The following is a 24,113-nucleotide window of genomic DNA, read 5'->3' on the forward strand; positions in this document are numbered from 1 at the left end:
TTTTCAAGATATATTTGTAGTACATCCTAAATTGACAGTTTTGTTATAACTCTTACATTTTCCACACAGTGACAGAAACCACACATTCTCTTGATGCTTTCTAGGTTTTTATTGCAATGATAACATACAGATATAATCCAGACATCCAATTTCAGTAAATTACACTTCAATATCTTAGAAGACAGTCTTGAGAGTGACATCGACAAGGTGGTAAAAAATAAAAGACACCAGAGATAAAATGTGGAAGGTTTTTTTTTTAAAACATTTTTACTTGAATTTTCCCTGTAAATGTGCGACGAGAAACAGCAGCAGCAGCAGCAGCATAGGGTGATACTACGATACACAACAGATCGATAGTTTGCAACAGTCAAGAACAGCTGGGAGAATCGTTTTGTTTTTGTGTGAAGAATCAGAGTTGAGCTGCTGGCATCTCCGCAAACAGATGCACTTTTGCCCGTTTCAAAACAACAAAAAAAAAGGAAAAATTATTTTTTTAAAAAGGAAAAATTAAAAAAATGATGGAAACAGAATGATAAACAGGACGACATGCAAATTAGAAAAATCAGAATGCGGCACCTCGTTAGGACTACATTAAGGGAAAAAAAACTACTTAGACTAGACGACGTACAGAAAGCTGTGTTGATGTTAAACCTTTTTATCAGTTTGTGTTACAGGAAACTTCAGGTTTCTTTGTTAGAGGGAGAAAAATAGACCTGGTAACTCACAACCAACCACATCACACACTTTGACATAGCTGCAAATCTAATAAAAAATAATAATGCTGCAATCCAATGATTCCCAGATTCTATCTTTTAAAAGTTATTCTCTATGATTTAGATAGAAACAATGACAGAACAAATGAAAAAAAGTTGTTTTATAGGCTTAGACTTTGAGTACTATATGCATATATCTGATACATTAATAGAATCCATATATAAACGATACATTTCTGTTTTATACTTAAATATAATCCTTGCTATGCCTAAAAAGAGCCTCTAACCCAAAGATAAAGTGAAAGAACAGCTTGGACCTCAGTGACTGGATCTCAGCCAATCAGTGAGCGGATCTGGACTCAAAAAATAAGCCCACTGATTGGTTGCGCAAGTCTAGATACAACTCCTTTGGGTGAGTCTGGTGTGAACGCAGTTTTAACGGTTTCATTGAGACCAGAATCCTCTCTGTTTACCTGCATGCTAACAACTTTGCGCTGTGCTTTTTGAGAGCATTTTTGACACTGTAGTTACAAAACAAATGGCTTAATAAAACTGAACTCAGATGCTCGAGTTTAATCGTGCATCGCTTTAGTTATTTGGTGTGTTTGGCACTAGAGTTCACTTTAGATCTGGTTTGTTCCCAACTTCAGCTCTTACAGAGTTAATTCATCAGCAAATTCTGCAGTATTAACAAAATCTAAAAAAATATTTAGCATGCCAGCTGTCTCCGGTAGCTTAAATGTACTTGTAGAGATAAATTACATGAAAAAATATTTTATACTGAAAGGGCAACTGCAATAAGATTATTTAAAAAACAAACAAACAAAAAAAACAAAAGCATCTCAATCGATTAGAGTATTTCAGTTCAAAAAGTTAAACTAAGATTTATTACGCGGTAAAATGTTTCAAAAGTTTATTTTGTTCATAGTGATGACTAAGACTTACAGCTAATGAATAAAACTAAATAAAATAAAAAAAGAAGTGTCATGAATTGAATGAAATGAATAAGTTGGAAGTTGAGTGGAACTAAAACAAAAAACTGCACCAGCAACAAGGCCTGCTGATGTGGCTATTAGCTGTAAGACATATTCATCAAAATAAACAAGTCAAATATCTGAACATGTGCAAAGAATTTATGTAACACAGAAGTTTTCCTCTCTGAATTGAATTAGTGAATAAATTAATGAATTGAGATGAATCTGAAGAGACTCTGCAGACCTTTAATCTGCCTCTGTGGTTTTGGGGATTTGGTCCGTCTGGCTGAGCTCAGGATGAACAGCTGGCACCACGATTGTCCTTCTGCCTGAGGAATCTACCGGACTCACCAGATGACCGGACAGGAAGTGCCAAAACGTCCTGACCGGTGAAACACGACTTCCCACAATCATCTAGATTGGACCTCTTCTTGTTCTCCAACTGAAGTAAAGACCCTGGCAGGCGGTGTTTTGATAGGTTCCTCAGGCAAACAGCAGTTTCATTTTAACATAAATAACATTTAATTGGAAAGGAATCATTTCCACCGTAAGGCTTCTTCTTCTTTTTTTAAACATTTTCCCCATCATTATGGCCGTAAACCTGTGAGCGATGTGTCTATCCCGGTTCTGTTTAGTGGAAGGAAGATCTCAACAACATGAGACGGAGCCTCTGTGCTGCCAGAGAGGCTGGACAAGCAGGTCCTGGGATCACAGCAGGGAGGGAGGAAACGAGAGTGATGGAACTGGAAGTTTATGTCTCAGCAGTCTGGACTTTACTCTCGCTGCCCTCTTTCCTCTCGTGCACCTCCTCGTCTTCCTCCTCTCCTTCTTCCTCGTTTTCCTCCTCCTCCTCCTCTTCCTCCTCTGTGTGCTGCTCCAGCTCCTCCCTGGTGATCATTTCAAAGTCGTTTCCGTTGCTGTGCTGCGAGCCTTCGTCCTCCCGGCGGTCGCTGTCCGTATCCGAGTGGCGGTCTTCCGTCGCGTCTCCCTTCGCCTCTTTGCTCTCCTCGTCTTCGTCCTCTTCCTCGTCGTCGCCGTCCTTCTTCTCGCTGTCCGACTTTTCGTCGCTGTCCGACTTCTGCGCCTTGAGGGAGGCGGCGCCGTCCTTCTCGTCAGTCTTGTCGGAGCCCTTCTTGTCGCTGCTTCGCGGCCCTTTGTACTCGTGCGTGTAGATCGGCCTGAACGAGTCGATGAAGCCCACGTCTGCGGTCAGGTTGGGCAGGAACCAGAAGTGATGGCGTCCGCCGGTCACCAGCCAGATAATCAGGAAGAGGATGCAGCGAGCTGAGGAGAGAAGGAACAACTGGATAGGAAGACATTTTCTCACAGTACACCATAAAACTTTGATAAATGTTGTTTGTTTTCTTTTTTAAATCACATGAGTGCATTCTTTCTCAATATCCTTAATAAAAAAAGATCTGAAAAGTGTGGGGTGCATTTATATTCAGTCACCTTTACTAAAATAAAGAATCAGTTGCGTAAACTCAGAGCAGGGCCCCAAACTCGTCATTTTGGGGAGCATCAAGATTATAAATGTCAAAGAATGTATTGATAAAACAAATGGTTAAAATGTCAATAAATACCTGTTACTGCATTTAATGAATACTTCTTAAAATTAAATACTATTATTAATTAGAATTTGCCCTTATGTATGACGGTAAATGTGATTTTTTTTGTTACTTGCCACATCGATAACTTGACATCAAGTAAAGCTGAGGCAGCGGTGTAGTACAATCAAGAAACACTGCCCCCTGCAGGTGGGAGTCAGCGTCACTTAAATGGGCTTGGAGATTTTTGAGGAACATTTGCAAAGATACATTAGTGTGAAAAAATTGCAGGGATCTGTTGAGTTTATGTGAAATTCCTCCACTGTGGAAAAACAAACTGGATGGACTGATGGATGTATTTTGGCAGAAAAAGATAAAAACTGATTTGATTTGATTTATAAAACAACACTCAAGCACTCAACTGTTAACTATAAGGTTCTAACTTTAGTCTGGAGGGCCACATAAAAAGCATTTGGCTGCTGGGCCTCGAGTTTGACCTGTTCTTTTGAAGTTTATTGGAGTTTAATAGTACACAAAACCAAGAAAGCTATAGAGAGCCCATTAATTCAAATTTAAACAAATGAATACCGTGATTAATAAATAATTAAAAAATGCTCTATCAAATAAATAAATGTTTCTTATGTATTTATTTCATAATAATAATTCTGTCACTTTTGTTTTGTAAGCTACTTTACATTTTTCAGTTACTTTGATTTCTCTAACTCTGTTTTTATTCAAAGTTCTTTTTATTTCATATTCTTATTTTCAAATAAGGTTTTTTGATGGAAATTAAAAACTAACATAAATCCCAAAATAAATATGGAAGTGAATGAATAAATCTTAAAATAAGTAAAAAAAAATAAAAAAAAACCTAGACAAATAATTAACTATTATTAACAAAATAAGCTCCAGATATTTTTATTTTGTTGGAACATTCATTTGTCTAGTTACATACTTAGTGGTTATTTATTACAAACTTTTGAATTAAATGGTTCTCCATGAGCAACACACCAGGACAGTAGGCGATAAGATTTTAGTTACATTTTGGTATCAGTATTTAATGCATTTAAAGTCAAACATCACATGAACGTATTTTTAAAACATTATTGTCACTGTGTGGAAAAACTCTGTCAAACTGTGATCTTTTATTTTGACAGTTCAACTCACCGACTGCTAGAAGCAGGATGCTGGCCACAAAGCAGCCAGCTGCAACACTCAGATAGTAAACTCCAACACGCATTTCTGCAGGCCACAGCGGGAACAGGGTTGCTGCAATCACTGCAATAACTGAGAAGAAGAAGAAGAAGAAGAAGAGTTAGGAGAAGAAGAAGAGGGTGAGGCGATCGCTCCATTCGCGGTAACCTTTCGGTTGCAGGCCTGACTTACCGAGGATCAAACCCATTGCAAACGTTTTGAAATGAACCGGGTCGTAAATCCACACGTACACCTGTGGACGCAAAGAGACGTGCGTTACGTTTTTCACTTCCTGAAGGAACAGCTTTTCAAAGACGCAGAGGTTCCCACCTCATTCCCATCCAGGAACAGCTGATCCTCATGAGGCTCCAGTTTAAACTTTTTCTTCACTTCTTTCTTCTTCTTTGGGGTTCCTGGGCTTTCATCCTAACGTGAAAGAAAGTCTGTTTTACAATCACAACCCTCATTGTGGAGTTTTCTTTTTGAAATTAAAATAAATTGTAAGTTATAGTAACATAATTATTAAATAGAAATTCTGTTTAGGACAATTATCAAAATTGTTTAAACTGAATCAAATATGATTCACACAAAGTTTCCGTGCATCGTGTTTCTTTAAGAGCGAGAACTTTATGTATAGAAATACTAATAAAACTGATATATTTTCTCCTAATTGTGGGGTTTGTAGCTTTTTCAGTCACAGATGCCACTCTGTCTTTCTTAGGGAAAACACAGGATTGCAATGGATGATTCAACCAGGACGTTGAAGGACGTTTAGGACGTCACTAAATATTTCTTTGCTGTAGAGGTACAAAAGTTTTCCCCTCAAATATTTAAAGTTTGAACTGGGTAAATATAAACAGCTGGGTAAATATCAACTCACTGACTGTTTTGAGGTCGATCAGCTCAGAGTAAAGGTAACAGAAAAAATATAATTTGTTTGTTTTAGACAGAACCAAAATGATGTTCAGTTATAAGTAATGAAAAAGCAGCTGCAGATAAGCTATAATTACTGTCCATTTCCAGATTTTTTCTAAGTCACTTACACTTTTCTCTTTCTTGGTTTCAGCAACTTCAGACTCTTTCTTCTTCTCTTTCTCTTTCTTCCCTTTTTTCTCCTCCTCTTTGCTGCTGTCACTCTTGATTTTCTCTTTCTCCTTCTCTTTCTTAGCGTCTTTCTCTGGCTTCTTCTTCATCACCTTAAGAGCTCGGTGGAAGAACTGCTTCTTTAAGAGTCTGCAAACAAGAAGAAAATATTTGATTTTCAGGAGCTGTATGTAATATTTACTGCTGAAAGTCCCCCATTTACATATATAGAGAAAAAATGTAAGAAATTGTGGCTTTGGAAAGTAAAACCGGCTCATCTCAGTGATCCACCCAGAGTTGGATGTGCTGACGGACCTGTTGCAGTAATCTACCACCGACTCTCTGGTGGTGAACAGCGCCTCTTCTCCTTTCTTAGCTTTGGCCCATTTGGAGTCCAGCAGGCAGTCCACGGCCTTGGAGGCTGAACGTAGAGAAACAGAAAAACGTCACGTCTGTAGGGCTGCTGTTAATGATCATTTCGGTTAATCTATTGATTATTTGAATTTGAAAAATGGCCACATTTTGCTGATTTTGTTTTTACGTAAGCCTGTTGTACACAATAGCAGAAATAGATTAAAGGATGCAAATAATTTAATTTATGCTCAAAATAAGAAAATAAACACTGTATTGCCTAAAGTGCAGTAATAGCATTCCTTTACTGATTGCTTCATAATTTGTAGCAAAAAATGAATCTGCAGCTAGACAAATACTTCTAACATGTAAAAAGCTCAGTTCTTATTACTTTATTGATTAACATTAATACACTTTAGGGCTGATCTGTTGATTATTTGGGGTATCAACAGATCAATAATTGCACAGTAAAAGCTGCTTAGTGTTTGTTTTTTTTGTTTACAGAATTTGACCGAGGTAATCTAAACCCACACCACTTGAGGAGTTGAGTAGAACATATTTATATACAAAACGTTTTTCCTGCCTTGTCTTTTTTGTACAGTTTTGTCTTAATTACTTCTCTGAGAATGTTGTTCTTTCAGCAAATGATCTTTCATTCAAGTCTGATTACTAAATCAGTGGATAATTATCTCAATAATACATTCATGGGGATTAACGGTCTCAGCCCAAATACTGTGATGTAAATCAGACATATTGATCAATCAGATTATCTGGAAAAAAACTTTCACGTCAATTTAACAGATTTAGATCAGGACTTTGCCGGTGTCATTTCAATGCATGAATTTGCTCTAATTCCTGTGCTGCAGTTCTGGATAAATGTGTTTAAGGCTGTTGTTCCAACTCCGTCTCCACGCTGGTGTCAGGTATCGTCTTTATCTCTTCTTGGCTTCAATTAACAAACCTGCAGTGAGTTTATGAGAGTCTGGTCTGTACAGACAGCTGCCTGCTGCTACAGACAATTAAACACTGAACAATAACTGAGCCTGACAGCATAACAATGAGCTGCTGTTATCACCTCACTGTCTTATGCTGCAGCCAACTAGACAACATCCTGATTTTATCCATGTTTGCTCTCATATAGACTGAAGTACAGAACAAAGACTTATTTGCTGCACACTGAGATGAAACTGTGAGCAAATAGTTCTATTTAAAACACATTTCTATTGGGATGAATCATTTATTCCCTGTTTTACTGAAGTTAAATATTTCTTTGTATATTTCCTAGCAGTAGGAGTGGGTGATACGGACTTAAAATTTTTTATCATAATATTTTGTAACAACTATAAAAATGACAATACCTGCGACTTATTACTTCTTTATTAGATAAGTGTATGACTATGACTGTGTTATAGCAATTACAGCTCTTGAAAAATGTTTCTATTTGAAACGCACTTCTTTTGGACACCAGTCACATAAACAAGTGTAATTTGTTTCATTAGATTGGACAGATTAACTTTACTTTCAAATGTATAAATACTTATTGATGGATTTATCTAACGAACATAAGAGAAAACAGTGAAACTATCAATCCACACAGTAAAGACGATTAGAGGGAGCTTTAAATATCACTAATTGGAATTTATTGACAAGGATAAATTAAAATTCTTCTTTTGATAAGAAATTTACACCAATAAATAAGATCAATTCTCACCCCTACTGCACCAAAACCTGTGATGTGAAGGTTTTTGGTGCAGATCTATGTCTACAAATAAATTCTTCAGCATTCACAAGTTATTCTGGCAGCTTAATAGTTCACAGCATTTCTAAAAACTGACAAATGGGATCAGCTGTGCCACAAAATACAAAAAATATAAACCCTGTGAGGCAGAAAAATGTCCAACAAACAAAATCTGCCAAGCATTATGTTTTCCTCATGTTTGTTAAGCTGAGCACTAACCAATAAAGTAGTCGACTCGGTGACCCATCATGTTGGTGGACTTGGTGGGGCAATTAAACCGAAGGTACTTGGCCACCGCCTTCTCCTCCTTGGTGGGCTCGCTCACCTCCTGCAGAGACAAACAGCACCAAGAGTCAGACACAATGACCTCATGGGAGAACCTTATTCTCCCATGAGACGGTAAGTGATGAGGGAAAGCCAGCGTCTTCTAGCATCCATTGAGAGAAAACATCCGTTGCTAATTCTGCTTTACTGTGTGCATAAGTTTGTTCTTAAGCAAATGTAATTTTTTTTAGATGCAAAGGTAAATTAGCTGCATAGTGTTGCTGAGATGACTTTGGGTGCTAATGGTGCAAGAAGAAAACTAAAAGTTGCCATTTTCAATCTGAGGTCAGAGAAAGCGTGAAGGTATGAGAAGCTACCTAAAAAAAAAAAAAACAGTATTTAGAAACATCTGTATTTTAGTTCAGCTGTGAGAGACAGACTTTCAGTCGCAAACAGGAAGGCTAAACAAAGCAGGAAAGTTCCTCTTTTATCCTGTAAAGTTATAAACATTCATATGACATGGAGGAGTTGGAATTGTTGGAAACTAAAAGACGCCAAAGACACTTTAAATGTTACATCCAATAACATTTTATCTTTTGTATCTAGTTTATCTTTCTTTTAGACATATTGTTTTCTCTACACAAGGTGTGACATTTGATAAGCTCCTAAAATAAGTAATACTTTACAGATGCTGATCTTACATCTTCATTATGATTTCCCTTCACAAGGTAATCTGTACAAACTGATATTGAAGGTTCAGTTTGCTCATCTCTATAATTTTCAGAAACTAGTTTTTTGATCAAGAAGTTGTGAACACTAAACATAAAAATCTGATTATAAAAATCTGACAGTAACTAGTCAACGCAGCAATTTCTGACTACTGATTTCTCTCATTTCCATCATCAAAGCGTCTGGACTGCTCCCCTTTAGTACCTTGGTCATTACTACCTACTAACTATGACAGTCCATCTAAATGAACAAATACGTTATAGGAAAACAGATTTTTTATGAATGACAATTAAAATAGTAGAGTCAACCAAATATTACATCCAAGTAATCCTTTTCAATTGCAATTCCACACATATTGATGGATGAAGCTACAACAGCAATGCAATATATTGGCCTCCTATGACACACACTCCTCATTCAACATCTGTGTGTCTGTTCTGCTGCTAGCAGCGACGAGCAACATGGCAGCGAAGGCAAGAGAAGAAAAAAAAAGGCAGAATCAATCTAGAGATTCTGTGCTGCTTCGTTCAGTCCAGCTGGCTTTGATCCCCACCAGGAGGAACAACCACGCTTATAAACGCCCCTTTGTTTGGAGAAGCAGCCATTAGAGACAGATCAGTTGCACCTGGCAAGAATAGGGAATCTCTTTGTTAGTTTGTATGACCGAGGACCTACCTGGGTTGATCGCAGGAGAATAAGCTCCTCTCAACTAAGCAGGTCTGAACGATACAGCCGTTCTAAGGAAATGCTGATTCAACGTCGTAGTCACTTTGTGGTCCCAGTCTGCACATTTCAAATGTCAACTGCATGCTCAGTGCTGCATTATAGTTATTATGGAGTACCACACCGTAACCTACAGTGCCTTCCTAAGTTTTTAGGACATTTTTCACGTTGTAATCAAGTGTTTTTCAACCCTTGTCCTCAAGTCACACTGCCCTGCATGTTTTAGGAATTCTCCTGCTTCAGCACACATGATTTCAATTGATGGCTGTTTAACAGGGTGTTGCCAAACTGAAAACATGCAGGTCAGTGTGCCTTGAGGACAAGCAGATTTGGGAAACGCTACTTAAATATATTATATTGGGATTTTTTGTGACAGACCAACAAAGTAGTAGTTCTTAAGTGGAAGGAAGACAATACATGGTTTTTACAACAGTTCTGTGTGGCCAGAAAGTGTATTTTTCCTCTTTTAATGTAATACCTCTAAATAAAATCTACCACATTTAGGTGTGACCTAGTTAGTAAAGAAAGCCCACCTGTATATAAAGCAACCTCAGTATCAATCCAGCCATTCTGTGAAGTTTTTAGAGAACATTAGTGAACAAAAAGCATCACAAAGACCAAGAAGAGGATGGTTCTTTCTAAAGAAAGCCAAAAATAAATTTATTTTACAATAACCAAAGTGATACTGAGTGATATATTACATATGAATGTACTTTAAATCTAACTTGTGTCTGAGCATGTGGAATACAATGATGTTTTCGCTTTGTATTTAGTTTAACATAGTGTAACATGTTTTAATATACCTAGTTAAATAAGTAATGCACTTTATTTAAATAATGTTCATTTTAGACATGGTTTCTGTTTAAATATTTTGTCAAATCTTGGATTAGTAAATGTTTTCACTTCAAATTTGTATATCTTATTTTAAAGAATCAACTTTTTGTGGTCTTGATTTGAGTATTGATATTACGGCTTTGCATTTTAGCCCACTGGCCTTTCTTATTGGTTATTTGTTTATAGGTTTTAAAAAAAGTTATTGGATTTAAAATTATGCATTACTTTGTGTTTGTGTATCACAGGGACTTTCAACACGTGGGTTGTATAAAACATGTGTTGCAAGGAATGTTTTTTAATAATAAAGACAATAATAATGGGGTTTTTTTTTGTCTTTTTTCTTTGTGTTTTGTGCAATATCTGCACTTAACAACTACAATGGAAGCACAGCAATGACACAGCATTTGAAACAACAATAATTTTTTTTTGGTTTGTTTCAAAATAAGCTGTGTATATTATTAAGTGGGTTTCCTATTATATTTTTGATATTAATGAGAAAGGCTCAGTCAGATGGCCTTATTTTGTAAAATATGTTTTTTCCCCCCTCTGGAAGTGTTAGACAATTCATTTTATTAAAGAAAAAATTTAAACAGAAATAAATTTCTCATTTAATTTAACTCCCTTTTGAAATAGATTTTATTTTTTGATGCTGTAGACAAATTTTAAGTGAATAGAGAAGGCTGACAATCCTTGGTCTGTCATATCTTATCCCAAAATTATTTCAGTGTGTTAGGTTCAGATTGTTAAAAAAACTTTTCTAAGACACTAAAGGCTCATTTTAATAGCAAAAAAAGGTATGAATCACCTTGCAACAAATGAATCAAATCAAATCAAAACAGAACAGTTATGCATGTAGTTATGTTTGTTTGAGGCAAGATTCCTTTGATCGAAATTGATGACTGAGATAAATACAAGTATTGTAATAGAGATCAACCTAAACGTTTACAAGCTGCCAGGCATCCATCTTGTTTTCTAGGTTAGCGTTGAGAAGAACAAATTCTCGGAATTTTCCAGCAATATTTCACCGTCGTCCTGTTTCTTTTTAATTTACTATAATTCAAATGAACAGAAGTGAACGGCTCGTTGTATTCCAGTGAGGACGAAGTTAATGAAGCCTGTAGGTACAGGTCCATATACTCTTAAGTTTTTTGTCTTCAAGGCGCTCAAAGAGGGTCTCCAATTCATCTTCCTGGACACATGAAGAAGTGTATTGTGTCAGCTCGCTAATTAAATTGCCCCTCGTTATGTAAACACGGTGCTTAGAGCTGACGCAGCTTAGCCAGAAAACATTTATAACCACTTCAGCCTCGATGAGAATGAAAAGGATGAGCAAGACAGAAAGCGGAGAACCGTCCATAAAATGGCAGGAGTGGGGGATATGTATGAGAGCTACAGGTCGCATGCGAGATAAAGTGCAGTAAAAACTGGTATTTATTTTCGCTGCTTTGCTAATCATAGCAACCGTTAGCTACTTACAGCTTCAATTGCTCTCAGTTATTTAACGACTCTTGCGTTAGAAAAGGCTGCCGTTGGGGGTAAAGTTCGACGGTTCGCCGTACAAACCGACCCCGAATTTTATTTGTAGTGTACCAACCGGCGGACGCAACATTTCTTCGCGAATGAAGTGATGTTACCTGGATACGCTTCTTGTGCCTCCTGCGCTCCGCCATGATCCTTTCCAACTCAGCTACCCCGTGTGTAAAGTCTCGCGAGACTCATCGGCAGCGAGAAAACAGAGCTTTGCATTCACAACTATATGTTACCTTTAGTTTTAATGGTCAAAGTTAAGCCATTTCAAATTAATAATGGCGCGCTCAGTAAATTGTAAAATAAGACACTGAACTGAGAGTTCATTTTTTTTATTTGTATAAAATGAGGGTGAGAAGAAATTTTACATTTCATGTTTACATGTTTAAAATGTTCCTTGCATATTGTAGTATTAATTTTTTTCATAAGACATGCCACATTAAAATTAATTTGTTAATTAATCTATTTTTTTTTATTATAAATTCACAAAATGTAAACTCAAGTGCCGTATTTCCGCCTCTGGGTGTCGCTGTTTCTTTTGCCATTTTGACTTCTCTCCAATGGGAATATTGCAGGAGATTACAGCAGATTGGTTTGGATGGGACTAATTGCAGTGATGGATGCAACGTTGTGTGTGAGATGTGATTCAGCTGCAAGGATTAAATACTTTATACTGACACACATATAAGGAGAGGCTCTACTGCATATTAATTTGTAGAAAAAGACTTTATTTTTAATCAAATAAATGCAAAAAAGTATCAAACAGCAGAGGCAAAATGAAAAAATAAGCCATTATATAGTAGTTAAATGTTTCCCACACTGTAAAAACACAAAATCTTCCCAAGTATTTTTGTCTATTTTCTTGTGCAAATATCAAAGTATGCTTGAAATCAGACAACAATTACTCAAATGTAAGTTTTAAGCAATACATAATAGTTTCTTTCAAGTCATTGATTCTTGAATATTGATTTTAAATAAAACTAATTGTTCCACAGGCAGATCTTTTTTTTTTTTTTTTTTTTTTTTTTTTAATTCTCATGTGAATATCTGCCAGAGTAGCTTGTTCTTTTTTGTCAATATTCAGGAATTATTGACTTAAAACAAGCTACTGTATATTGCTGAAAAGTTACATGCACGTTAGTTTGATCTTATTTTAGCTGTGCTAATATAATTGTACTTGAAACTAGACCAAAAATTCATTTTTGGGATAGATTTGGTGTTTCTGCAACACATAATTTCTATTGTTTTTAGCTCAGCTGAATAAACAAAGAGAATCAGAAGCTTATAAAAATAATTAAAATCTACAATCAGAAACTATAATGTATAAAATATAATTGAAATTTATTTTTGATTTTTTTTACTATGTACATGTATGGGCATATTGAACAGAAAATACCATCGTTAACACTGACTCATGACGTAAACAAAAGAAACAGCTCTTCAGGCCTGAACCTGGTTCAGTTCTTATTTGTCCCTGGTGTCTGCAGAGATCAGGCCATCTCACTGCTGGCTGAAGGAGGGGAACTGTTTTCCGCCTCGTGAAGATGTTCAGTGGATTTGATGACCTCTGGGTCTCTCGGGCTCGCTACCATATCCTCGCTGTTGCAGTTGACGGGGGAGCCCATTTCTGGTGAGCGGTCCCCGGGCTTTTCGGAGGCGGCCTGCAGAGCGGCGCCGGAAAGAGGCAGGTTCAGCATGTACATCATGCTGCCCATTCTTCTGGAGACCTGCAGACATGCAAGGAAAGTAGATGTAGGTTAGATACAGAGAGCTGCATATGATGATGGCAATAACCAGCTTAACTTTTCCTCATTGGGAATACTTAGAGACAAGTACGCCATCAAAATGGATTGCACATTTTTAGACCAAGATTTCATTCGTTACTGTAGTGAGCAATGAGATTTTTTTAAATGTTCCTTGAAATCCTCCTCAGTGTGTGTAGATGAACTTGTTCCAATTATTTTAAACTTTAAAATTTTTGCCTTATTCCTACGTTTAAATGAATAACTAATTTTTTTGTGTACCTGTGATCGTATTTTCAGAGCCGGTCCGAGTTTGAGCCCCAGCGTGTCCAGTAGGTGCTCCTCTGAAAGAAGCGGCAGTGTTTCTCCATCAATCATGTGGTCCTTAAATGTCTGGAGAAATAATTTCAGAAAAAATTAAAGCTGCAGTTTATAATATTTATGAAAAACATGTTTTTACTTATTTGCTGAAATTGTCATTTTGTCGTGACAGTGGAATATGAGACAGATAAGCTGTGAAAAGATCAGGGTCCTCTGCTTTCCTCTTGTGGTCCTGATGTCATCTACAGCCAGGAAGAGGGTCTTAGTGCTGTTAATCACTCTAGTGTACACACTGCTCACACCCTCCCTTTGCTTTCTGCTACACAACATCTGGTTCACTGCAGCGCAGTCTGCCATGAATGCTCAAGCTAGTTTACATGGCCACCAAACAGCTTTTCTGCAATGGAAAATTGTTTCTCCGTCAATAGGTTGATTGACAGCACTAAAACCTTCCTTCTGGCTCTGATTGGTTGTGTTTGGATTCTATTCTTCAGATGATAATGGTAGCACTGGGAGGTGATGGAAGAGCTCAGTTTTTCCACAAATTACTTGTTCACACGACACGGTGAGAGTTTTAGCAAATATGCAAAAAACTTAATTTTGTAATAGTACAGCTCTATAACACAAAGAAAAGAAAGTTAGAGAAAACATGATAAAGATGGTTCTTGTGACTAACCTGAGCGTATTCTGAACATGTTGGTATACTGCTGATGAAATTGTAGACGTCGTTCACCGTCCACTTCCTTATGTCCTCTGGCACTTCCTCACCGTTCAGAAAGAGATTTGGCGGACCTGGAAAGCAGAAGGTACATGTTAATTAAATCATCTCACAGTTTTAAATGAAGCTGTAATTCTCGTGCTGCTTTTACAGACTCACCAGATGGAAGGAAGCCATTTCCTGGGACAGGGAAGACGTAAGGCATCCCTGTGAGAGCTCCGCCAGAGGAAGGGTAAATGAATTTTTCCTGGAAAGCAGAACACTGACCAGGTATTTCTTTATCATTCGAAGCCCCGTTGGTCATGTCTGAACAACCGTCCTGAGCTGCAGCGCAGGTTTTACGCAGCCCGGCCTCTCCCTCTTTGTAGCTCTTCCTGCTTCCTGTGGTCAGCTCAGAGTCTGTTTTCGTTTGGTGGTGCGTTTTACTCGTGCCACACTCTTCTCCCACATCCCCCTTCGCTTCCAGCTCTTTCTCCTCTCCAGATGTGGCTTCTGGACTCTGCTCCACACTTTTGTCTTCAGTTTGGCCCTTCAGGCTGGTGGCCTGGTTCTCCGTGCTCTTGTGGACGGCGGGCCTCCTCCCAGCCCTCCGACCTCTCTCCCTGTGCAGCGAGCTGATGGGTGGGTAGGGGCTGGCCGACATGAGTATGCTATTGGAGTGCAGCTCATCCAGGGAGGGACGGTGGACGAAGACGTCGTGGCCGTCCGGCATGCGCTGGCGCCCTCTGAAGAGCATGGGATTGGAATGGTACGACATAGGATTCTCGATCGCCATCAGCCCTTTTTGGTGAGCGTTCTCCAGCTCCTTCTGGTGCAGGATGGCGTTCATCTCCATCCTGAAGATAAGTCAGCACAGACATTTGGTGGAAATGTAGGAACAAACTTTCTGTCACTGAGAGAATTTAGCAGGATGTGATACCCCTACACAAACTCAAGCTGAGTGTTTTTGGTCGAGTTTGAAGTGCAAATATCTTGAAATAATACAGAACTAACTTACAAGTAACTTTTCAGCACAATATCAGAGTTTGTTTTAACTCAATAATTCCTCAATAGTGATGGAAAAGCGCATTATTTCACATCAAACAAGGGAAAAATATCTTATTGTTTCTTCTGCAAATATTTTCTTGAAATAAGACAAACCAGAATAACTTTTCAGCATGGTTGACAAGCTGTCTTTAAATCAATAACTCCTTAATTAATATTGATTAAAAAAAGAACTAGTTATAAAAGAAAGAATGTGACAGTGGAACAAAACATATTAACTTGTAATAAGGGGAAAATATTGTGGTCTATTGAAAGATTGTTTAACTTCTAACAATTATTTACAATCTCCTATTTCAAGCAGAAAAGTTAATTGTAAGTTGTTTGTCTTATTTCAAGTGTACTAAGATATTTGCACTAAATAGACCAAGTTGGTAAGACTTTGAATTTTCTCAGTGTGGTGATGACGTTCTGCATGCTCTACCTTGCTATGTTCTGCTTGTGTATGAGCTCCTGCCGCCGGGCAACCGTTTCCATTGGCTCCGAGGGCAGGAAGCCGTAGCCGGCTGAGAAGGAGGAAGATGGGGGGAAAAAATGGAGAACATCTTGTTAAATCCTAACACCGAAGGTTGGAATCCTCTCAGGTGGGACGGCTGCGCTCACCTGGTCCAGGGAAGGTTCTGCCAGGCAGGACGTTGGCGTGAGGCGGAAGAGGTGGGCCGAGGTGAGGCCCCATGTGCATCTGCCTCGCCTCGGATGTCACCATCTCTGAGGGAGGAACCAACTCCCTGATGAGGTCAAAGGATGAGATGTCAGGCAGCTCACCACAACTTGTAGTGGGACAACTTGTTGAAAAACAATTAGTTGAACTTCACATTTTTGTTGTTGAATAAGATTTATCTTTCCATTGTTGATAATTTTTGGAAAAGACTCTTGTGGCTTATTTTGCATTTTCATGTTGAATTTTGTTGCTTATTTTTAACTTTTTTGGATTATCTATTCTGGATTGTTACAATCCAAAGAGTAATTTCTGCCCTCAGTCCAAATAAACAAGATTAGTTTAGAGAATCCAAAGTCAAATACAACATCATATTTTATAAATATCTGATAACTTTTCTATTTATTCTCAATTCAAAATTAAATTAATCCGCATCCTTCATCTGACGGATAAAACAATTTTTTTATTAGATATTTAAATAAAACTGCTAAATTGAAAATTTTGTACTATTAAAATGTATTAAGATAGATATTTCCAAAAAGTTTAAAATGTCTGCTTAAAACTCTTGGGTGCAGGAAGACTTAGTTATGTAGGTGAATTCAGATACAGACCTCTCCATAAATCGAGGTTCGAACTGTGCCGGGACCCCCTGCAGCCTCTGCTGGCCCTGAGCGAGGATCTGCGGCGCCATGGCCATCTGGTTCCTCATTATCATCTCCTGTCTTTGCCTCAGTTCTACAAGAGCGGAGAAAATAGCAGCACAGGCCAATGAGATTCATCTGACAGGACAGGAAACTGTAACATGCTCTGACTGTCAATGGTATAGAGTCTATAAGATGGATTTGGATGAAGAGATGGATCCTCACCTCCAGCTGACATGCCGTTGACCAGCCGGTACCAGTGCTTCTCATCCAGAGTGCCCTGTTCGCCCATCGCCGTCATCTTCCTCAGCTGCTCCCGGGGGGTCATTACAAGCACACCACCTTCAACCGCCACAGGAATCCTGCTCATAAACAGAATTTAACAGGATTTTCTCAGATATTAGCTTTAATATAATGTGATTTAATTGCTGATTAGCATAAGAAGATCAACTCATTAGTAATTATTTTACAATGTTTTGAGTTTGGATTTTATGGAGGACATTTTTCTTGCTTGGTTTTCACAATCGCTGAACTTGTAGTATCTTCTTTTTGCCGCTAGAGGACAGCAGATATCTTTGTTTTTTTTAAAGGGGGCGTGCATCGGAAATTAATAGAAACAGAATCATTTAATACTTTATTAAATAATCATTTCTAATGCTTGTTATCAAAATGAATAAAAAGTAACATTTAATAACAATGAGAGCAAATACCTGAATATTGTTTGCTGAAGTTACTAAGTTATAATTTTCAGCCTGAGCATGAAACCTTAACTTCTCTCATATTTTCTGAAAATAAAACAACCTCATTGTTATGTATGTTTCAAAAACTGTTTCTTTTTAAACGTTTCCTTATATTAAATTTGATCTTTTCTAGCGCTCCCCTTGGAGATGTCGCCCACCACATTAACCTCTCACCCTTAATCTCACCTTTCAAACTCAACTAATAATCTTAAATCCACCTTGGCTGTAACCTTCATCACAAAATTAATCTGTAAATCCAAATCCTCTTCTTGTGCAAAGGCCAGCAAACATGCTCTTTTGCTGATGATTTTGTCTTTTGTTTTTCTATCCTTGCGAGGACATCTAGTCGCGATTCAAGTCTAGCACACACTGAGACAAGAATTCATTTGAGGCTTGGAAAAAATAAATCAGCCTCACCGTATTGCCCAAATCCCATTACAAAATATGATACTGTAAATGACTCAGTAATCCAGTTCTGCTAATTAAGGGCCAACCTGCAGCTGCAATCATGAATGTCTCTGGCAACCCCTTTAAATGAATCCTCTTAGGCTGATTAAAGTAGCGTATGATTGATACGTTTGTCAATGTTAACTGTGCACTTTTATTTTGAAGTCCAGTTCTTGCCAGACAAATGCTGCCATGACAAAATGCCCCAAGGCATCATGCATTATCCACAGTCCCTCAAGTTCCCTCTGAAAGCCGTGTAATCTGAGGGCTGTAATCCCTCTGTTAGTCCTGCAACAGTCTGCTGCCTACATCTGCTGACCTTCCTGGCCCGTCCCACTCCACCATCCCCACCTTCCCAGGTCCCTGCTACCCCCAGGATCCTATTAGCTAAGTCCTGGCTATACAGCACTTTAAAGGGATGTGTTAGAGGTAATCCGCACGTTTAGAGTTTTACCCTTAGCAAACCTTGCCAGTAAGCATCCCGGACAATACACCTCTAAGTGCTAAGCCTATTAGTCTCCATTAGCTCCCAGGATGTCCCAAAAACACCTTGGGGATAAATCTGGGGAAGCAATCGGTTTATGTGGAGCTATGTGGCGCGAACACATGCCACATCTAGCGCCTTCCTTATCCGTGTCACAACCACTAACATCAGCAAATCAGTGGAAAGGATTTTAAAAAAATGTTTTTATTTCTAAAACGAGTGTGAAAACTGAAGGTTTACACATAGTATTAAAATTTGTGAAATGTGCAGCTTCATCTGAGTAAAGAAAGAGTCTACAAAAATCTAAATTTCTAATGGTGAAAAGTTGTTCAGTTTGCCTTGAATAGAGAAAGAATTAAATTCAAAGGACTGACCAGCTGAGCTAATCTACCAAACAAAATGATGAGTTTTTATCGATTTAAGAAAAATATACATGATCTTACCACAATGAAGATTTGACAAAAGTGCTCATACTCCAATGTTTTTCAGAATCAGCATGTGCAAAAGTATATTTTCCAGCCTTTTCTTAATTTGAAGTGTTGATTTTATTTTCCAGCCTTTTTTTAAATTTGAAGTGTTGATTTTCTGAAAGTCTTTGTGTTTCAATTGGCCAGTATGGGGATTGAACCTATGACCACTGATGGCACAGTTACTTTGCAAAAGTAACTTTAATCGAATTACTGATTACTCCTTGAAAGAGTAACTTAGTTAGATATCTTATTATTCGATTTGGAAAGTAACTACGTAACTTGTTAGTTACTTCCAGCAGCTGCTAACAACAACGCTATGTCACCTGTGAAAATTACATTGATCTTTTATGATGGTATCAACAATGTGTCTCCACTTATATAATTGAACTGAAGGAGAGATTTTTTAATGGTTACAACAGTACAAAAACAAAAAAACTTTAGTAATTTGTGTGGTCCAGTATTGTCTGGAAAACTATAAATAGGATTGCTAGTTTTATTAATTAGTAGTTAATAAAGCTAGCATTAGCTTTATTAATTAGTGTTTAATAAACCTAGCATTAGCTTTAGTGATCAAGTGATTTTTCTAATACTGACCGTCCCCATTAACTTTATGAGCAAATCTATGGGTTAAAAGAGTAAATCTTGAACACACCCAACATCCATGGAAAATAAAAGATTGATTTTATCCTAAGAGAATAAAACTGTTTTGTCACAATAACCCAAATGTGTAAAAGAACCAACCCAACAATTTTAGCTAAAACACAAGCATGAGCGTCAGAAAATTAATTATTATACAAGCAAAAGCTAAGCAAGCAAACAAAGTTCAATGAGAGTTGTTTTATTGGCATTTTTTTCATCAGTTTTCCTCTCTATACTTTTAAAAAATGTATATATTGACTGAAATACAAACAATACATTACAGGCAAAACACAAGCTCCAACTTGCAGCATATTGCTGTTTGGATTTCTTTGAACTTCACCTCACCTCACTTTCCTGAGGTTAACAAGCCTGACATGCACATTTTAAGCATCTTGTACTTTTGTGCGAGTGAAACTGTAACGAAAGGTGAGCTGCACAGAAACCCCTCCTCCCCCAAAAAAACCAACCACCTCTGCCGTATTTCCTTCAGCGAGCAGAGGCCACACCACAGCTGCCAAATCCGGGGATTGGGCTCCTCGGATTTGCAGTTGCCTGGTTAATCTCATTACAAGAATGAATTAAAGAGAAAAATTGCTGACAACTTAGATAGAGTCCTGAGGAGGTCATATCAGACAAGACAGAAGCGATGTCTAGTCCTTCCTAATCCCCCAACACAACACAGGTTGCAGCCGTGCACATTCTGGCAATTGCATGGAGCAGATTGCATTTCTTGAGACGTTTGTGCATCGTGAATGCCATTTTCAGAAACAATTTCCCGTAATAAAATGCTAGTTTAACCCGTTTTATTACTTTTTCCTTCAAATTATTAACTGACCATGTGAAGAAGATGAACTAATTACTGTAAACTAAGTTTCTTGCTGATGCAGTCTAGTTTCTCACAAGGAAATTTAACAAAACAGAAAAAAATACATTTCTTGTATCTTGTATTTCTTGTTAGGTGCTGGGTTAATTTTATCAACCCATGAGGTTATGTTTATGCAGCATATGTTGCAGTAAAAGAATTAAAAAAAAAAAACGTGAAAGAAAAACTGTGCAATAAAAAAACAAAACATTTTTAGTGACTCACCTTTACCTTGGCAGAGCTTGCAGGTGTCGTCGCTGCAATTCAGGTGAGAAGAAAAAACAAAAATACGACCTGAACGTAATTTCAAACCGACAAGAGCTCGTCTCTCCTCTGTCTCTCCTTCAGCATCCAACTGGGCAGCAGAGTGAGCACAATCTGCTGCCAGCAAAGTGCCTTAACTAAGAGAGACCTTTTAAATACCGATTCATTTCATCTCCATTAGCTGGCCTTATCTCCTGCGGTAAGCCCTCCCTGTCCTGACATCACTATGATCTCCCATCCAACCACCCGCTGCACCTTGCAACTGATGTGTAATTACTGAAGCAGCACTGGTCCCTAAGCGTGGAGTGCTAAACCTCTTTCAACGTTTACCTCACTAATCCCGTGTTAGCACTTTAGGCCACAGTTAAGACACCTAAATGCTTAGCTTCCTTTTCTAGTGGCAAAATGGCCAGCCCCCTCCTTCGCTGCTTAGTGGCACCATGCAGAGAAACTGAACCTGCTGTTTGTAGAGTGCAACAGCTCCACTGATCAGTCTTGTAATCTCTGTTTTTTTTTTTTTTTTTTTGTACACATGTCTAGTTTGGGTGTCAGGAGTATTGTGCTCCCCAGGGTGCAAAAGAGCTGACCCAAACATGCTTGGTGGTAATTTGGCAGAAATCCGACTGAATGTTGGCTGGATCATCCTCTCAGACCTCCTAATCTGACAGTTTGTGCTAACCAAGCTTAAAGAAGGGGTCTGCACTTTGAATGATGTTTTCTTTCATGCCTAGTGAGGAGCTAGTTGTTCACAGTTGGTGGGCAGCAAAGAAAATTAGCCAAACAGCAGAAACAACACGGAGGTGTGGGATAGAGGGTGCAACATGGGGTTGAATCTGAATCTCTCTGTTCAATCTGCAGGAATTGGAGCCTCCTTTCAGAACAAATGCTCCATTTGAACTGAAGTTGCATTATTCTTATTGGTACAACAATGCTGTTCAAATAATTATTTTAACCTGTGACATTATGAAGTAGGGTGTAATATCGCAATTCTCAACCAGGAAAAATCTTAAATCAGGATTTTTATGCAGTCAGTGAAATTGGCTGTTTTAAAAAGTTTTTGTTTTGCTAAAAAAGACAATAAACTACATAACACAGATCTATTAATTATCACAGCACTAAATTCAACAGTATAATCGGACGTTTAAGAAACAAAAACCAGATTTTTAAGAAATGTAAACTGATTTACATTTCTTCAGTTAAATGTATAACAAGTTATAAAGATTACAATGGTATCTAAACAACAACAATTTAATCCTTTTACAAAATAAAATGACCTTCAAAATGTCATTAATATCTTCAACCAAAGCAGCTCAAATAAAAACATTTGGAGCCCAAACGTAGCTGAGTGAATTTGACTTTGTCCAATTTGAAGAAGGTGTTGGGGCTGGTTGACCTTTCATGACCTCTGGAAACATTTCTTTATAACCTTAAAATTATAGCGGCGCAAACGAAAACGTTTTCTCCTCAAACGTTTGACTCCATTTTTGATTTGAAGAAGAATACAGGCACAATTCACAGAGTAAAAAGCATCATGAAAGAAGTAGCTACACAATTTCTCATGGACAAAGTTAATGTTTTGGAGTGGCTGACAGTGTCTGAATTTCTGGTATTTTGCTTTCTTGGACCCCAGAAATAGTGAGATGATCATAAAGTATGAAATAAAGATGAAAGAACGAGATACAAGCAAGCAACTAAGAGTTTGCTCAGTCAGGCTGCTGGGCCACAGAGGCAGGGTGAGGAGCTCCATCTTCTGGGGAGACTCTACTCTTGACAGGCGTCACTAGTAGGACAACCAAAGGCGGATTTTAAATTTGCTGGAGGAACTTGTTATCCATCCTGGAACAGAAACATTCAGGAGGAAGAAGTCAGTGCTTCCCTGTTTGATTTGTTACCTTTAAGGTTTTGGGATTTCTGGGGTCTTTCCAAGTACTCCAGGTTCCTCCTAGTCCGAAAACATGCTGTTAGCTTAATTGGTTAATCTGAGTTGCCCTTGTGTGCGGGTACATGGTTGTTTGTCCCTTATGTAGGTGTGTGTGTGTCTGTGTTGCCCTGGCTCTTTAATCGCTCTAAAATTTTTGAGATCAAACTATTTTTAACAATAACCAGGGTGCATACACAAAGATTTAATTTGCTAATCCCACACTAAACCATTTCAGGTGATCCAGTATTCAAAAGCTACAATGCTGCAGCTATTCTTACTCCATCACATTTGTTTCTGTGTTTCTGCCATATTGTTATGTACTTATTTAATTCAGTTATTTGACATACATTTTAAATTTCATTGCGCTTTGTTTCTTGCACAGCGACAATAAAAGGAATTCCAATTCTGATTAATTAAATGAACTCTTAGACTCTTGCAGAGCGGATTCATTCATTTGATTCAGGCATGTTTGAAGCAGGGATGCATCTAAAAGTTGAGGAAAGTAGCATTTTATAATTAGACTGATTTATGATAAATCTTTAACAAATCTTGGCCTAATTTTCTCTGCAGAACGGTGCAAGCTGAACCATATTGGAACGTTTCTCTTCCAGCATAAATGACCCGTTTGCTGCAGTATGTCTAAAGGCTCAAGACTTTCACTAGGTAATTTCATTTTGTTTCTCATAAATAAACCTCTGGGTGAATGTGATTCTCACTTTGGTATTCTCCTTTTTAGCCCAGTCTCTGTTATGGATTGTGGTAGAAAGGACTCAAATGTAGAACAAAATGAGTTAGAAGAGGAGAAATTGATAAAAGGAAACTTGTGAGTTGCTTTTATACTGAGGCAATGACTACGAACCTGATTAACAAATCAGGTTAAATGTGGTACAGCTGTGGGAGAAACTGCAGTAATTAGCTGAAAATCTCCACTTTTGTTTTGTAAATATGAAGCTGTGATAATACAATTTTGGAGGAATCTGAAATGAATATATTTTCATCACCTGTTTTCTCAAAAATGACCAGAGCTGCACTGCAAAAACACAAAATCTAGCCAAGTAGTTTTATCTGGTTTCTAGTGTTCCAGTTTATAAATCACTGAACGGTTTAGCACCACATTACATTAAAGATCTGCTGTTGTTGAATCAACCTTTCAGACCTCTCAGGTCTTCTGGTTCTGGTCAGATCTGCATCCCCAGGACCAGAACCAAATGAGGAGAAGCAGCATTCAGCTTCTATGCATCACAAATCTGGAACAAACTTCCGGAAAACTGCAAAACAGCTGAAACACTTTAAATCTCGACTGAAAACCCGCCTGTTCAGAGTTGTATTTGAAACGTAATCAATCATTAATTTAATGATGGCATTTGACTTAATGTAATGTTATGGTTGTTGATTCAGTGTTACATGACTTTGTGTTTTTATGTTTGTTTTAATGTAAAGCACTTTGAAACTTTGTAATTCATAGAAGATTGTTTTAAGTAAATAATT

The 24,113-nt window shown here is 37.8% G+C and overlaps 2 protein-coding genes across 3 annotated transcripts; both read right to left on the reverse strand.

The window, feature by feature from the left end:
• Nucleotides 1–94: 94 nt before the first annotated feature.
• On the reverse strand, nucleotides 95–11,853 carry sec62 (SEC62 homolog, preprotein translocation factor). Its single transcript, XM_055058292.1, has 8 exons — nucleotides 11,785–11,853; nucleotides 7,820–7,928; nucleotides 5,827–5,932; nucleotides 5,472–5,661; nucleotides 4,759–4,854; nucleotides 4,621–4,681; nucleotides 4,402–4,521; nucleotides 95–2,971 (listed from the first exon to the last, which is right to left on the reverse strand). The coding sequence occupies exons 1-8, from the start codon at nucleotides 11,818–11,820 to the stop codon at nucleotides 2,439–2,441; spliced, it is 1,251 nt and encodes a 416-aa protein (XP_054914267.1). The 5' UTR covers nucleotides 11,821–11,853; the 3' UTR covers nucleotides 95–2,438.
• Nucleotides 11,854–12,109: 256 nt separating this feature from the next.
• samd7 (sterile alpha motif domain containing 7) lies at nucleotides 12,110–20,950 on the reverse strand. 2 transcript variants are annotated; one of them, XM_055058144.1, is made up of 9 exons: nucleotides 20,672–20,950; nucleotides 17,024–17,160; nucleotides 16,769–16,892; nucleotides 16,103–16,227; nucleotides 15,924–16,005; nucleotides 14,618–15,294; nucleotides 14,417–14,532; nucleotides 13,702–13,812; nucleotides 12,110–13,404 (listed from the first exon to the last, which is right to left on the reverse strand). In XM_055058144.1, exons 2-9 carry the CDS (start codon nucleotides 17,124–17,126, stop codon nucleotides 13,168–13,170), a joined length of 1,575 nt encoding a protein of 524 aa, XP_054914119.1. In that variant the 5' UTR covers nucleotides 17,127–17,160; nucleotides 20,672–20,950; the 3' UTR covers nucleotides 12,110–13,167. The 2 variants fall into 2 exon arrangements, with proteins under 2 accessions (XP_054914119.1, XP_054914118.1); XM_055058143.1 differs by having other exon boundaries at nucleotides 20,666–20,950.
• Between the last annotated feature and the right edge of the window lie 3,163 nt (nucleotides 20,951–24,113).

Source organism: Poeciliopsis prolifica, unplaced genomic scaffold (genome assembly GCF_027474105.1).
Source record: "Poeciliopsis prolifica strain line A6 unplaced genomic scaffold, Auburn_PproV2 SCAFFOLD050, whole genome shotgun sequence".
Lineage (NCBI taxonomy): Eukaryota > Metazoa > Chordata > Actinopteri > Cyprinodontiformes > Poeciliidae > Poeciliopsis > Poeciliopsis prolifica.